The sequence below is a fragment of the Pygocentrus nattereri genome, chromosome 5 (assembly GCF_015220715.1).
Source record: "Pygocentrus nattereri isolate fPygNat1 chromosome 5, fPygNat1.pri, whole genome shotgun sequence".
NCBI lineage: Eukaryota > Metazoa > Chordata > Actinopteri > Characiformes > Serrasalmidae > Pygocentrus > Pygocentrus nattereri.
The window spans coordinates 11,871,756-11,887,581 of record NC_051215.1 but is presented as its reverse complement, the minus strand read 5'-3'; the positions used below and the strand labels follow the sequence as shown (position 1 = coordinate 11,887,581).

At 39.6% G+C, this 15,826-nt stretch overlaps 1 protein-coding gene across 8 annotated transcripts in view; it reads right to left on the bottom strand.

The window, feature by feature from the left end:
- inpp4b (inositol polyphosphate-4-phosphatase type II B) overlaps nucleotides 1–15,826 on the bottom strand; it is a 578,351-nt gene that overhangs the window by 255,136 nt on the left and 307,389 nt on the right. The window contains exon 1 of one of the 8 annotated variants that reach the window (XM_017717654.2): nucleotides 15,195–15,525. The exons of 6 other annotated variants lie outside the window; for them this stretch is intronic. In XM_017717654.2, coding sequence (XP_017573143.1) covers nucleotides 15,195–15,245 — 51 coding nt within the window. In that variant the 5' untranslated portion in view covers nucleotides 15,246–15,525. Of the gene's footprint in view, nucleotides 1–267; nucleotides 625–15,194; nucleotides 15,526–15,826 lie in introns of those variants that run through there. One more of the 8 variants, XM_017717655.2, reaches the window with a different exon arrangement.

Below are 15,826 nucleotides of genomic sequence, written 5' to 3'. Positions count from 1 at the left end.
GTCGAAGTGCTTCAATATAAACACATACACACACACACGTGAACGCACACACACACACACACACACACACACACACACACACACACACACACACACACACACACACAAGAACGCACACACACACACACACATGAAAAGGTAATCAAATGTAATCAAATACACACACTCTCTGAGGCAAGTGTAAAACTACAAGTGACTACACACATATAGGAAATTGCATGTGCATACACACACATGCACGCACACACACAGTAAGAGCACACTTACTCGTCAGCAGTGCCTCCCAGACTTAGGACTGTAGTAGTGACGCTGCTTGTTGGAGCAGTGCCTCCAGGTGGAGCTGCACACTGGGGCTCAGCCTCCTCGTGGAGCTGCACTGTAGGGCTCAGTCAATTCAAAGCACAGTGTCGTGTTTTCGTTCCTGTATTTCCTCCTAACACTCTCAGAGCTCAGCTTCGATACATCCACTACCCTTTTCACCACTGTACAGAACAGCTCAGGCTCACACACACGCTCTCACACTCACACACGCACTCGCGCACAGCAGCTGCGAGCACAAACACACACACATGCACTGAACACACAGGCTGCGCAGAGACTGAGCAAACGCCTGCAGAGCAAAGCGGAGAGCAGAGAGGGAGGGGAAGGGAGGGAGAGAGAGAGAGAGAGAGAGAGAGAAGGTGAGATAATGAGAGAGAGGAAGAGAAAGAAAAGGAGAGAGACTGTGTGTGTGTTTGTGTGTGTATGCGAGAGTGAGAGGCAGACACCGGCTGAAACTGTGTATGAGAATTAGCTGGTGTGTAAGTGAGAGACAGAAAGTGTGTGTGTGTGTGTGTGTGTGTGTGTGTCAGAGTCAGTCACACCTCTCGTCTGCAGGCCATGAGTCAGAGCAGCAGGACATGATCACTCACTATAGCTGCTCAAATTAGCATGAGCACTACACACTACTGAAGCACAGACACACTTAACACCTCATTTACATCTCTAGACACACCGTAACCCTCCTGCTTCACACACACACACACACACACACACACACACACAGACTTCTTTTTATACACACATTCTTATCACTGTTGTCAGTAGGAAACCTTGTATCTCCAACATTAGAACTTTACAGGAGAAGGAAAAAAACTACTTTTAATGTTAATCAATGGAACCAGATCTTTTTCAAAGTAATTTTGGACTTTTGGACCATTTTTCATGAAGCTTACACAAAATGTAAAGGGCAATAGCTATTTTCAATTGATGTCAAAAACTGAAAAACGACAAAAATGGAGATATAAGGTTTTCTTCCGACTAGATATTAATATGGCAGCCAATTTAACTGTTGATCCTTTTTTTCTTGATATCAGGAATTCAATTCACACTATGGCAAGCCATTTTAGCTTTTAATCCATTTTTACTTAAAATTTCTACATGTGAAAATTAAATTTTTACTATTTTTTAAAAATTCCTACTAGTAAAATTGTTTCCCCCATTAAAATCAACGGCGAAATTCATGAATTATCACTAGTAAACATTCTATTTTTAATAGTAAAAATTAAATTCTTACTAGTAAAATGTTTTTTTTATTACATTTTTTGTGTAAATTGAATTCCTGATAACAAGAAAAAAGTTTTAAAAGCTAAACAGCTTTCCGTATATACATATAAATGACATGATGGCAAAGTATGCAGACAAACTGGAGAGGTACAAAATGCCCCCATATCAGGGGTGTCCAATCTTACCCGCAAAGGGCTGGTGTGGCTGCAGGTTTTCACTGCAAACAAGCTGAAGCACCAGATTCCACTTCTTTAATCAGTTGGTCTTAGTCTTCAAACATTTCATCAGGTGACCTCCTGCTTTGTTGGAGTGAAAAGCTGCAGCAACACCAACCCACTCTAGACAGGATTGGACACACCTGACCAATATGGTAAGTGGAGGTGGTTTAATGCCAAGGCTGATCAGTGTATACTGTAATTGTAAGAATAATATGACACATATATTATACACTGTAATTGCAAGAATCTTCATGTAATAATATTATGTCCTATATTTATTAAGCACCTACACATAATAAGAACTCTCTTATAAGTCTAACCCTAATACTACCTCTAGCCACCTCCTCAACTCCTGCCACACACACAGAAACAAGAAGGAAAAGCCTCCACAGTCCAGAAATGAGTCAAAACAGTCCTGAGTGTGTGTGAGTGTGTGTGTGTGTGCGTGCTCTGCTAAGCAGTAAGAGGATTTCAGCTTACTGTCTGATTATTTTTAATAGATGGTTATGAAAAAGTCCTGGTGCATTACATTAGCATTCACAGCCATACATGTACACACACACATGTGCAAATGCACAGACACACACACAGACACACACACCATCCATCAGTCATGCTCTCATCGTTAGATGTTAAGCCGTCATGGTCTAGCTCAGAAATTATACAACCTTCATTACAGGCTACATCTCCAGCCAAGCAAGCCACACACACACACACACACACACACACACACACACACACACACACCTACAAACACACTTGTTTCTAATGCTGTCATGGCTTGGACTTAAACCACTAATCACCCTGTTGTTTCAGCAAAGCAAAACTAGCTCAAAATCACACACACACACACACACACACACACACACACACACACACACACACACACACACAAACACTTATATTCATTCAATACTGACTCACTTTATCACACACACACAAACACACACCCCTTGTCTCTGCTCTGATCCACTCTGATCCCTGAGCCAGGGGTCAGGAGGCAGATGGGTGGCGTTGGTTTCCACGGTTACATAACCCCTGGCTTACATCAGCAGGATGCCACACAGAGAGAGTAAAACAGACTCAGCTCACACTGATCTGAGTTCACCTCGCAAAGACATACACTTGGTTTGATAGCTTATTACAATGTGGATATATATATATATATATATACACTGCTCAATAAAATAAAGGGAACACTCTAATAACACATCCTAGATCTGAATGAATGATGAATGATGAAAATATTCTCATTGAATACTTTGTTCTGTACAAAGTTGAATGTGCTGACAACAAAATCACACAAAAATCATCAATGGAAATTAAATTTATTAACCAATGGAGGCCTGGATTTGGAGTCACACACAAAATTAAAGTGGAAAAACACACGACAGGCTGATCCAACTTTGATGTAATGTCCTTAAAACAAGTCAAAATGAGGCTCAGTACTGTGTGTGGCCTCCACGTGCCTGTATGACCTCCCTACAATGCCTGGGCATGCTCCTGATGAGGTGGCAGATGGTCTCCTGAATGATCTCCTCCTCATCCACTAAATCCTGGACAGTCTGTGGTGCAACGTGGCGTGATTTTTGGGTGGAGCGAGACATGATGTCCCAGATGTGCTCAATCAGATTCAGGTCTGGGGAACGGGCGGGCCAGTCCATAGCTTCAGTGCCTTCATCTTGCAGGAACTGCTGACACACTCCAGCCACATGAGGTCTAGCATTGTCCTGCATTAGGAGGAACCCAGGGCCCAGCATATGGTCTCACAAGGGGTCTGAGGATCTCATCTCGGTAGCTAATGGCAGTCAGGCTACCTCTGGCGAGCACATGGAGGGCTGTGTGGCCCTCCAAAGAAATGCCACCCCACACCATTACTGACCCACTGCCAAACCGGTCATGCTGAAGGATGTTGCAGGCAGCAGATCGCTCTCCACGGCATCTGTCACGTCTGTCACATGCCCTCAGTGTGAACCTGCTTTCATCTGAAGAGCACAGGGCGCCAGTGGCGAATTTGCCAATCCTGGTGTTCTCTGGCAAACGCAAAGCGTCCTGCACAGTGCTGGGCTGTGAGCACAACCTCCATCTGTGGACGTCGGGCCCTCATACCATCCTTATGGAGCCGGTTTCTAACCGTTTGTGCAGACACATGCACATTTGTGGCCTGCTGGATGTCATTTTGCAGGGCTCTGGCAGTGCTCCTCCTGTTCCTCCTTGCACAAAGACGGAGGTAGCGGCCCTGCTGCTGGGTTGTTGCCCTCCTACGGCCTCCTCCACGTCTCTTGGTGTACTGGCCTGTCTCCTAGTAGCGCCTCCAGCCTCTGGACACTACGCTGACAGACACAGCAAACCTTCTTGCCACAGCTCGCATTGATGTGCCATCTTGGATGAGCTGCACTACCTGAGCCACTTGTGTGGGTTGTAGAGTCCGTCTCATGCTACCACGAGTGTGAAAGCACCACCAACATTCAAAAGTGACCAAAACATCAGCCAGAGGCAGAAAGGTACTGAGAAGTGGTCTGTGGTCCCCACCTGCAGAACCACTCCTTTATTGAGTGTGTCTTGCTTGTTGCCAATAATTTCCACCTGTTGTCTATTCCATTTGCACAACAGCTGTGAAATTGATTGTCAATCAGTGTTGCTTCCTAAGTGGACAGTTTGGTTTCACAGAAGTTTGATTTACTTGGAGTTATATTGTGTTGTTTAAGTGTTATATATTTTATATATATATATATATAAAATGATCACCTCCTTGTTTCTACTCTCATTGTCCATTTCAACAGCTTCACTTACTGTATAGGTGCACTTTGTAGTTCTACAGTTACAGACTGTAGTCCATCTGTTTCCCTGTTCTTCAGTGGTCAGGACCCCCATGGACCCTCACAGAACAAGTATTATTTGGGTGGTGGACCATTCTCAGTCCAGTAGTGACAGTGACTATTAATTAGAAAAAACAATTTCATAGTTTTACTCCAACATCACAATGATGGTGAGGTCATATTCTGTACTCTTTCTCTAAAACTGATTCAGAATCACCACCACTCATTAAATTAAAACCTGCCAATATGTCCAGTTACACCATCACTGAAGAGATAAATCAGACCGTCAACTGGCAGCAAACAGATTTTATTTAAACATGTAGAGCAGGTGTCTCAAAGGTGTCTCAAATTAAAATATTCTGGGGTCTATTAGCCAGGTGGTCTTCTTCAAGAGGGGCTGGTAGAAAAAAATGTATATTTTTCGTCCCAAGTATGGATTTTAACTAATATGTGTACACTTAGCACACTTAGTCAATGCTAATTAGCTATGTCTTCTGCCATCACAAGCCGCTACTATTACCAATGATGATGATGATAATGATAATAGTAATATGCATACATAGAGCACTGTAGAACTGCATGGGACTCTTTTTATGATAGCACTAGTATTTCTGCTGAATGCAAGTGAAGCTCTTATGGAAAAAGTGCTAAGAATGGAGAGCACTTAATTGAAACCAAAATTGCACTTGAGTACTACAACAATATTATATACAACTTTGTTCTCCAAAACGTTGGGACGCTATGCAAAATGTAATTAAAAACAGAATGCAATGACATGCAAACCATTTAAACCTTATAGATAATATGTTTAAATATGTTTATTATAAAACATCACAAAGACAACATATCAAGTATTGAAACTGAGAAATGTTATTGTTTTTTTTTGTTTTTTCAACTATATGCCATTTTGAATTTGATGCCAGCAATACGTGATGGGGTAACAAAAGACATAAAATGGATGGTGAAGTCGTAAAATGCTAAAAAAAATCACCTGGTGGAACATCTTACAACTAATTAGGTTAATTGGCAAGAGATTAGTAACATGACTGAGCATAAACAGATCATCTCGAATAGGCTGAGACTTTCAGAAATACAGATGAGGAGGGGTCACCACTCTGGGAATAACTTTTCATCATCTAGGATACATAATTTCAATAAATGATTCAAAGAATCTGGAGAATTCTGTGTATGCAAGGCACAAGGCTGAAAACCAGTAGTGGCTGGTAGTGATCATTGGACCCTCAGGCAGCACTGCATTAAAAACAAACGTTTCTATTCTGGAAATCACTGTCTGGGCTTTGGAACACTTCCAAAATTCTGTGAACACCACTGTGAACATCACTGCATATACAAAGTGATAAAACTCTACCATGCAAAGAAGAAACCATCTAAAAACAGGATCCAGAAACACTGCCACCTTCTCTGGGTCTGAGCTCATTTAAAGTGGACTTCGGCAAAGTGGAAAAGTGTCCTGTGGTCTGACCTGTCCTCCGGGCTAAAGAGGAAAGGGACCATACAGCTTGTTATCAGTTCACAGTTCAAAAGCCAGTATTCTTGATGGTATGGAGGTGCATTATTGCACATGGCACCGGTAATGTGCACATCTGTGAAGGTACCATTAATGCTGAATGATATATACATGTTTTGGCAACATATGCTGCCATCCGGACGATGTCTTTTTCAGGGATGGCCTTGAATATTTCAGCAAGACAATGCCAAACTGTATTCTGTACATATTACTGCAGCAAGACTCTGTATTAAAGACGTCCAGGTGCTAAACTGGCCTGTCTGTAGTCCAACCCAAAAAAGAAATGAATACAGTCTTGATAGAATAACTTACATTAAAAGTTTAGAATGTTTTTTTCTGCCATTTACAATTTTTGGGGGGAACACAAAGTTTAATTCTGGTAGCAATGATGTATATCTATGCTTAATAAAAATAGAGAGAGAGAGAGAGAGAGAGAGAGAGAGAGAGTCAGAACCTACAGTAACCAAACAGTGGCTCTATTCCTCATCATGCTGATCGAGGGTAAAACTTTAAGCCCTGTGACTCTAAGGGTCTGTATGTGGGTTCTCACTTCAGTTCTTCATTCTCACAATGACAGAATTTACATCGTAGTTTTACAGTATTTGCTGATTTATAAGCCTGCAGTTTAAGGCTTTAAAGTCAGAGCTCAAGCCAGCATCTGAACCACTCTGACTTACAGAATAAGGAGAACTCACACAGCTCTCACACACACTAATGACAAACCACCTGTTTGCTGAAGACTCACAATCATGATCTGACTGCCATGCACATCTAACCAACTCCACGTCTACATTTACCAACATATTTAGACAAAGATCCTAAACGTCTGGCGTTTTATAAAGAGCTAAAATATGTTGCATAATTTTTTGAAACAAGAGACGTTGATGTAGTATGTAAACACACCCTTAACTTCCCAAGACGAACTGTTCACATATGGAAACTAAGTGTAAATACTTTAAATCAATTTAGAGCCCCTTCGAATATCTTGAAGAGATATGGAGTGTTGTTACTGCAGAGATTCTGTAGCACTATTCGGGTGAAACATGGGAAAACAAACCTTTTTTTTTTTTTACGCTGGACTGTCAAATCAATTTTTACAGTGTGGTAATCATCCTATTTTTTACAGGAATTGTAACACATAATATTAATACTTTTTTGTATCCTGATACAAACCGAACCCTGTATATAGAAGTGCTGTTTAAATGCAAAAAGCTGTTAATGCCACTCATTTTTTTAACACTGTTAATGCATCATCCTAGTGTGACCATTACAAAATTCACAGTTCTACCCCGAAGCCCAGCTGCTTGTGCTCTATATGTTGCTATGACTCCATCACTATAGCCCTTTCATTCAACTGGATGGAATGCTCTACTGATGGATCCCTTGATAAAAACAAAGCTATTTCCAGCTTTTTTTCAATGGCGTAATCAATCAATGAACTACACTCAGTATGGAATATATTTACAAGCAAAATACAGCCTGCTACACCCAAATGTGCTGAAGAGTGCTTTTAGGATAAATGAACATGAAATAGCAGATCTCTCATATAGTTCCTGGTTGAAACATGCATAGTCCTATGCTCCTGCAGTACTTGTGCCAGTAACAATAAAGGCATCTTGACTTGACTTGCTTGGACAGTTTTCGGTTCAGATGCATTACACTCAGTTATTAAGCTGAGAGCATAAATACCACCTGAATGTGTGTGTGCAGTGCAGCTGTTTAGAACGAGGCTATATCTAACCAATGACATGATTGCTGGCATGACCAGAAGAGCAAAACATTCCTTTTTAAAAAAACAAGTTTAGAAATGTTCTATTACATATACATACTTACATATATATGATACACATGGAATGTATTACTATTACACATAGGTACTTACATATATATACCACCAGAAATGAAAACACAAAAGGGGACAAGTTCATGGAATCATTTTCCTGTAGCAGGTCCGGTTGCGTAATTTCTAGAAGAACATTTTCAGTGATTTTAATATGAAAGACCTTGGGCATTCTATACAGACATAATTGCTGTAGAACTATTTAGTTCAACAACTATGCAAATATGAGTCAAAAATTGTACTGTTTCCTCCATGTGTGTTATGAAACGAGGCTCTTCTACAAATGTTGCCCACCATCTGAGTTCTACTGGCTCCATAATGGCATACAGAGGCTTTCTTCACTTTTTACTGAAATACTTAATCATGGGTTGGCTGAAAAAAGACTTCCCCAGCCCTCCTCACTCCCACTTCCCAAAACTAAAAGCTCAACAAATGGACATGATTTCAGACGAATAACTTGGTCAGTGTTCAAATCAACATGTTTCGCAAAAAGGCGCAGAGTTTGCATGTATGAAAATAAACATGGGCGACATTGTTATTAAATAGCTGCACTTATATGGACCATTCTACCAAAATAATTCAAATTGTATGGCTCAGTAAAAAAATATAAATCTCTTGAGATATTCTTGTGAGATATAATCTTGAGTTATAATCTATTTGAACCCAGTGTATATTTAAAATCATGAATTTATAGGCTATTTATAGACTGCACCAAAACCCTAAATTTGAAAATAATATTTACAATTTAATGTATGCAGATCCTCTTGGTGTCTTTTAATGTTGAAAATCTTTGATTTATCAAATTAAAAATAACTTGATATATGTGATATATACATAACAATCAGCATATATCATTAAAAAGTCACCACTGAAACATACTTTCTGCAATTAAGCAACCTTTTTTTGTGTTTTAGTAAAAATATTATGGTTTCACATGTGTACAACTGTACAAATTGGTGTTTGCTAGCCATGAACTGGCATGTGTTTTAGAGTTATGCTCATAATTACCTAAAATTATCACTTTGGTACACTTTTGGCAGAGTTATGATTGTTTTGGTAGTGACAACATGGAATGTTTAATCGTTTGTTTTTATAAAATAAACAGAATGAAGGGATTAGATCACACAAGGTAAATGGGTTTTAACCTAAGTTCAAGTCAGTTCAAAGTCTGAAATGTGTTTTCAACTCTGACTTTGAACCAGTTTGGCAGAATGTTCCATATTTGTAATACATGTCAGATGTATGACCCAAATGTCCTTGTATGGTATAAATAACAAACTCAGGTTTGTTGTTGATGGGGGAGTACAAGTAGAGGCCACACAGGGGGCAGTTTCAGGTGAACTCAACCTAATTATTAGTCAGTCTCACTCTTTCATTGAAAAGTCAAATCTCTGGAGACATGTCTATAAGACACATCACATTACAGGAGTCCAGTTAACATTTCACCCAAAGACAATGGCAGGAGAATTTACTCTTTGATTAAGTCTGGTGCTGTAAGCAACTGAAAAAGCCGGCAGTTTAAAAGGCAGAACAGATTTTGATCCAGCCCCCTAAAGAGAAGACAAAAAGCCTTCTCAGATGAAATAGTAATGGCCTTAAGTGTAAAGGGAAAAACAGTGTACTTTAAACTTTATCTGATCAAACTGTAGCGCAGGCAGCAGAGCTAATCAACAACGCCACTGCACCTCAGAGCCCTAAATGGAAAAATTAGCTACCCTGAGACCTACACTCACACTTTATGCAGAAAGCATCACAGCTGAGTTCTGCCAGACTGTATGTTCATGTGTTTGTGTGTATGTGCTCCATGGGGTTCATGATGCTACTTCTGAGAAAGCAGCTGGTAAAAAATTCAGGACATGAAAGCAAGATACATACATTAACATGTGTATATAGACCAGAAAAAAAGAAAAAAGAATGTCTTCCATAAACTCTATCAAATAAATTCCACTGATTATGGCAGCATAATTAAATGGTTAAGATGTAAACGAAGTTATTTGGATTAATCTGATGTGAAATGATTTACTGTAGAGAAACTTACTGACTGTATATTTTACAGTGGTGGTGATAGGAACCAGGGGTCACAATGTCTACACAGAAAATTCAATCATTTCATTTACTATAAAAAGCATGTGTCTTCTAAGTGTTCATATAAAACCCCATTTCTAAAAACATTGGGATGCTGTACAGAATAAAAATAATAGAAAGAAAAAGAAAAATAACATGCAATGCCATAATTTTGCAGAAAAATACGACAGACAACATATCAAATGTTAAAACTGAGAAGATTATATACATATATATATATATATATATATATATATATATGCCCAGTTTGATGCCAGCAACACATTCCAAGGTTGGGATGGGGCATGTTTACCACTGAGTTTATCACTTCTTTTAACAACTCTCTTTTGTGTTTGGGAACTGAGGAGATCAAGTGCTGTAGTTTTGAAAGTGAAATGTTTTCCTATTCTTGGTTGATACTGGATTTCAGCTGCTCAACAGTTCAAGGTCTCCTTTGTCATATTTTTAAATTCATAATGAGCCAAATGTTTTCAGTGGTGAACTGCAGACAGGCACCCAGACTCTCTTAATACGGAGCAATGCAGTTGTAATACGTGCAGAATGTGAAAAAGACGTCATCTAGATGGCAGCATATGTTGCCAAAACATGTATATATCATTCAACATTAATGATACCTTCACAGATGTGCATGTCACCCATGCCATGTGCACTAATGTCCCCTTTTCCCTTATGAATACTGTATTTTGAACTGTTCACTGATAACAAGCTGAGTGGTCTTTAGCCTGGAAGACACAGTGTCCGAGAATTCCAAAAATAATTTAAAAGGATAATTTTGTCAGACCACAGGACACATTTCCACTTCCCCTCAGTTTTCTCCACTTCTCCTCAGTCCATTTTAAATGAGCTTGGGCCTAGAGAAGGTGGTGGCATGTCAGGATCCTGCTTATATATGGTTTCTTCTTTGTGTTTTTAACTTGCATTTGTGGATGCAGTGATAAACTGTTTTCATAGACAGTGGTTTTTAGAAGTGTTCCTGAACCCATGCAGTGATTTCCACTACAGAATCATGTCTGTTTTTAATGCAGTGCCACCTGAGGGCACAAAGATCACTGTTAATATATGTTGGTTTTTTACCTTGTCCCTTGCATACAGAGATTTCTCCAAATGCTCTGAATCTTTTAATGTTCTCATGTACCATAAATGATGAAAAGTGAATTTTTGGTGCTATTTTATGTAGATATATGTTACTCTTGAATTGCTGCCTTATTTGCTCATGCAGTCTTTCACATAGTGGTAAACCCCTCCCCATCTTTACTTCTGAAATATTCAGCCTCTCTGGGATGTTCTTTTTACACCTATTTATGTTACTGACCTGGTGCCATTTAACCACCAGGTATTTTTTTTAGTATTACACAACTTTACCTGCGTTGCCCCATCCCAACTTTTTTGGAACATGTTGTTGGCATCAAATTCAAAATAGGAAATATTTTTCAATTTCAAGTAAAATTTCTCAGTTTCAAAATTTGCTCTGTTGTCTTAATACTATTTTCAAAGAAATATAGAGTTTAAATGATCTGCACATCAGTGCTTTTTGTTTGTATTTACATTTTGCACAGCGTTTGTATATTTGTTGTATAGTTTGTATAATGCTGGTGATTAAATAGTGGTAAATGTGAAATATGAGTTTTATTTTAATTTCCATTTTGCAGAAAATTGCCCTGCATGTGCCTTTCCACCATGAATGGGGTTAAAATACCAGAAGTTCTAAACCAAATCCTTCTCAAAACAATGTCTCAGACATCAGGTAGCGAATTCATAACCACTTCATATCATAACTTTCTGATTAAGAAAGGATTTTAGATGCTTTTCAACAAAGCATTTCAAATCAGACCTCTCCAAAGGACTTTGCTTACATCTTAACTATTTAATGATGCAGTCATTTTGGAAAATCAGTGGAATGTAAAAGAAAGACATTCTATTTTCTTCCTTTGCTTTTATATATATCTTACTTTTATGTCCTGAATCTTTTATTAGCTGCTTTCTCAAACATAGCATCAATGCTAGATAAAGGCAGCCTTAGACTGTTAAATAAGGATGATAAAGAGAATTCTTTGGAGAGATGCTGCAGAAGATCCACTTTCGGTTCCCTAAAGAGTTTTTCAAAGAAACTTCTGTTGAAATAGGAACTAAATGTGGTTCTTCTATGGTAGTGGTCACCAAACGTGGTCCAGGAAATTCAGCTTCCTGCAAAGTTTAGATCTAACCACAATCAGCCACACTTGCTTCAGCTAAATACCTACTTCAGAAAGCCTTGACTGGCTGTATCAGATGCATAAGTGTAAGGTAAAGGGGCCAAGCAGCTTGTTGGATGCAGGCTGAAACTAAACTCTACTGGAAAGAAGATCTTCAGAAGGAGGGCTGATAATAACCATTCCATGACTCCTAGAAGGTACCGTAATTTTTAAGACTGTACGGAGATATGCACAATTCATATGTTTCACACAAACCCCTGACTCAGCAAACACAAACGTCAACATCACTGACTGACTGTAAGCAAACAGACTAGCGCTTTCACTCTGAATAACTCAGTGTAGGATCTGCCATAGTATTCTAATGGAAATGTGCAACAACTGCAATTTACAGCCACATGTAGTCGTAGGTATAAAGCAAGAACACTCACATGACTAGATCCACAACCAGGCACGATACAATATCCAACAAACAAAGGCTTCACTTTGACTCCACTGAGGAACTGGAGGTGTGTGCCGGAGTTGCTCAGCCTCTGATGCATTCCTCAGCCTGTTTATGCATGTCTTGAAACTGCACAGCCTTCTGTTCACCACTCCTCCACCTTCTTCTGCTGAATAAGGCTGAACAATATATTGGTTGCTAATCAATATCACAGCAATACTGATATTGCAACCTATTGCAGCATCGCTATGAAATAGATCTCACACTGTGTGTTGTGACAACACTGGCCAATCTCAACATGGAAGCTGAGAAGAAAGAAATGAAACCAGAGAAAGTACGAATACAACAAAAGGGAAGCCTAGACCATAAACCCTGAGGAGTGCTAACAAACATGAAGAAAAACAAGAAACTAGGGCTACTGAGTAAACAATCCTAAGGACAGACCAAGAAACACAAACAAGAATCACTTGACAATTAGTGAGCATAGAAACACGACACAGGTGAACAGGATAACGAGGGGGTGGAGCTAGGTGTGACAGGAGACCCAAGTGGGGCAGGGAGAAAGAAGGGTGAAAAATTGACCCATTTAAACTGAACTCAAATCTAGACCAGGGGTCCTCAAGCCTAATCGTGGAGATCTTCCACCCTGGAGAGTACACAGGTAACACACACTTGGCTCCAATATTCATAGGCTCCTGAAGGTTTTCATTACCTTGACCAGGTGTTTTAGCTCAGGGTTGGCGCTAAACTCTGGAAGGTGGTAGATTTCCAGTACTAGGATTGGGCACCCCTGATTTAGAAGCATTGGTAACACTTTATTTGAAGACTACCTACATAAGGGCTTCATAAGACATTCATAAGCACTGAATAATGTGTTTATGAAGCACTACTTGAACATTTATTAAGTGCTTATGTCGGTTCTCGCAACCTGACATAAGATGTTTTATGAAATAAATGACATTGTACTGACATAATATGAATAAACATTGAACATATTTACAGCACTAAACACATTTAAAACACTATACATAATTGCATCAATCATCTGATCTATGCCATGGAGGGAAGAGGGGGTGGTTTCCAGGCATATTTCACCTGATATTAATACAATGTCGTCTTAAGAATGCTGACATACATAGTTATGTATAGTGTTATGTATACATAGTTATGTATAGTACGCCCGATGACTGCTGGGATAGGCTCCAGCACCCCCCGCGACCCTGACGAAGAAGCGGCTTAGAAAATGGATGGATGGATGGATGGATGGATGGATAAAATCCAGCTTCCTTTATCAAATTTTCTTAACCGGATTTCTAGACCTTTTACTTTCAGATCTAAGAGATCGTGAGAGAATGTGCTGTTTACATGACCAGTTGAATAATCAGACAACAACAGAATTCTAATTAGAATCCGATTATTGGGTCTAAATGCACTTAATATGAGAAGTAATCAGGACAAAGAGTTTATTTAATGTATTTGCCCCTTAAAGCACAAGTACAGGGACAGAGGATAAATCACCTCAAAACCTGGGCACTGAATCTATACACTGTTAAATGGTCTGCTTTTAGGACATTTCACAGCTAGACAGCATTCTGTTTAGACTAAAACATTATTTGGAATATGTATAGGCAAAAATGCACCTTAAAAAAAGCATTGTATTCTATCCCGAATGTTTCAGGACACCGCAAAGCATTTAACAGCATCTCTCCCAAGGTGTCTTTTAAACAGAAGTTGTTTAAACCTGGTTTAATGACAACAACAACAACATCAACAATAGTAACAATAATGATTATTACTACTATAACTATTCATAACTCCTGCTCTATGTGTCTGGCATAGTCGACTGCTTTAAAGCTGAGCTGTTGTTGCTCTGAGGTGCTTCACTTTCACACCAATAGCACTCACAGCTGACCATGGTGGATCTAGCAAGGCAGATATTTCACATACTGACTTGTGGCAAAGGTGACATCCTATGACTTTCTGCTCTGCAGTATAACTCATTCTGCCATTCTCACAGAGTTTGTCTATGAAGATTCCAAGGGAACATGCTTCATTTTATACACCTTTTAGCAATTATCGTGGCTTCAACATCTGAACTCAGTAATCAGGAGGGTGTCCACATACTTTTGGCCATACAGTGTATATCTGCCTATTCAGCCTAAAGCAGTTTAGCTTTGTCAATGAAGAGGTTTCAGCCAAGACATCTTTTGGAATGCAGCACAGCACAAGACAACCAATCAGAACAGAGGCTATTTACATGTATCAGCCTTAAAAACTGTCATAAAAAGATCAAATACAAGAAAAAATGTAAGGTTAGGACCCAAAAAATTTTAGCCTTAAATGGTCCTTTTAACTTTAAGAGAAAAGAAAAAAAGGTTTCATAGCTTAAGCCTAATCTTAATCTGAAGCATATCACATTTTGTAAGCTGCAAAATTTAAATTTAAACTCAGCTTTAAATGTATCCCACAAACATTTAACTTAAGATGAATACTTAAGATGTTTTATGCAAGCAGCCACTGGTTCTTACCTCATCCTTCACTCTCCTCCTGCAGACACAGCAATACCGAGTGCAGGTCATAATCGCCCTCTCTCCCTCTATAGCTCTATGTCTCTCGCCCTGTCTCCAGAGTTTGGCTAAAGAGATGGTGACATAACTCAGCAAGTAGCTACACTGTCATTTTATGGTGCCAATCTGACACATTCCTGGTGCATGTCCATGTCTGCAGGACTTCAGGACTGGTCCTAAAGGTTCTGGCCAGCCGACAGGGCCAGTGCCGTGGACAGCAGTCAAATAAAATTCTAACATGCAGTCGAATGTCTTTCTAAATAAAAAGACGCCTAGTAGAACGAGCTCTTCACAAATAGACAGCGAACTGAGCAGTGTGGCAAAACTCTGACCACAGCGCGCTTCTAACTAAGCCACTGTTGCGGATGCCACTCTGCAGCTTTGCATAAGCGCCTATGTGGTCCCCAGAGGTCAAAGGTCAGCATGAGCGAGCATTTATCAGCTGTTATCTTTTCTCTCCACCCTGCAGAACTTCCCTTTTGTCAGCCTCAACGCGCTCTTTGCAAGCGCCAGCTGAGACACACATCTGCAGCAACTCGACTGCAGAATGGAAACTAAAACTGCAAAACGTTCCCAGCGTCTGATAGCGGCGC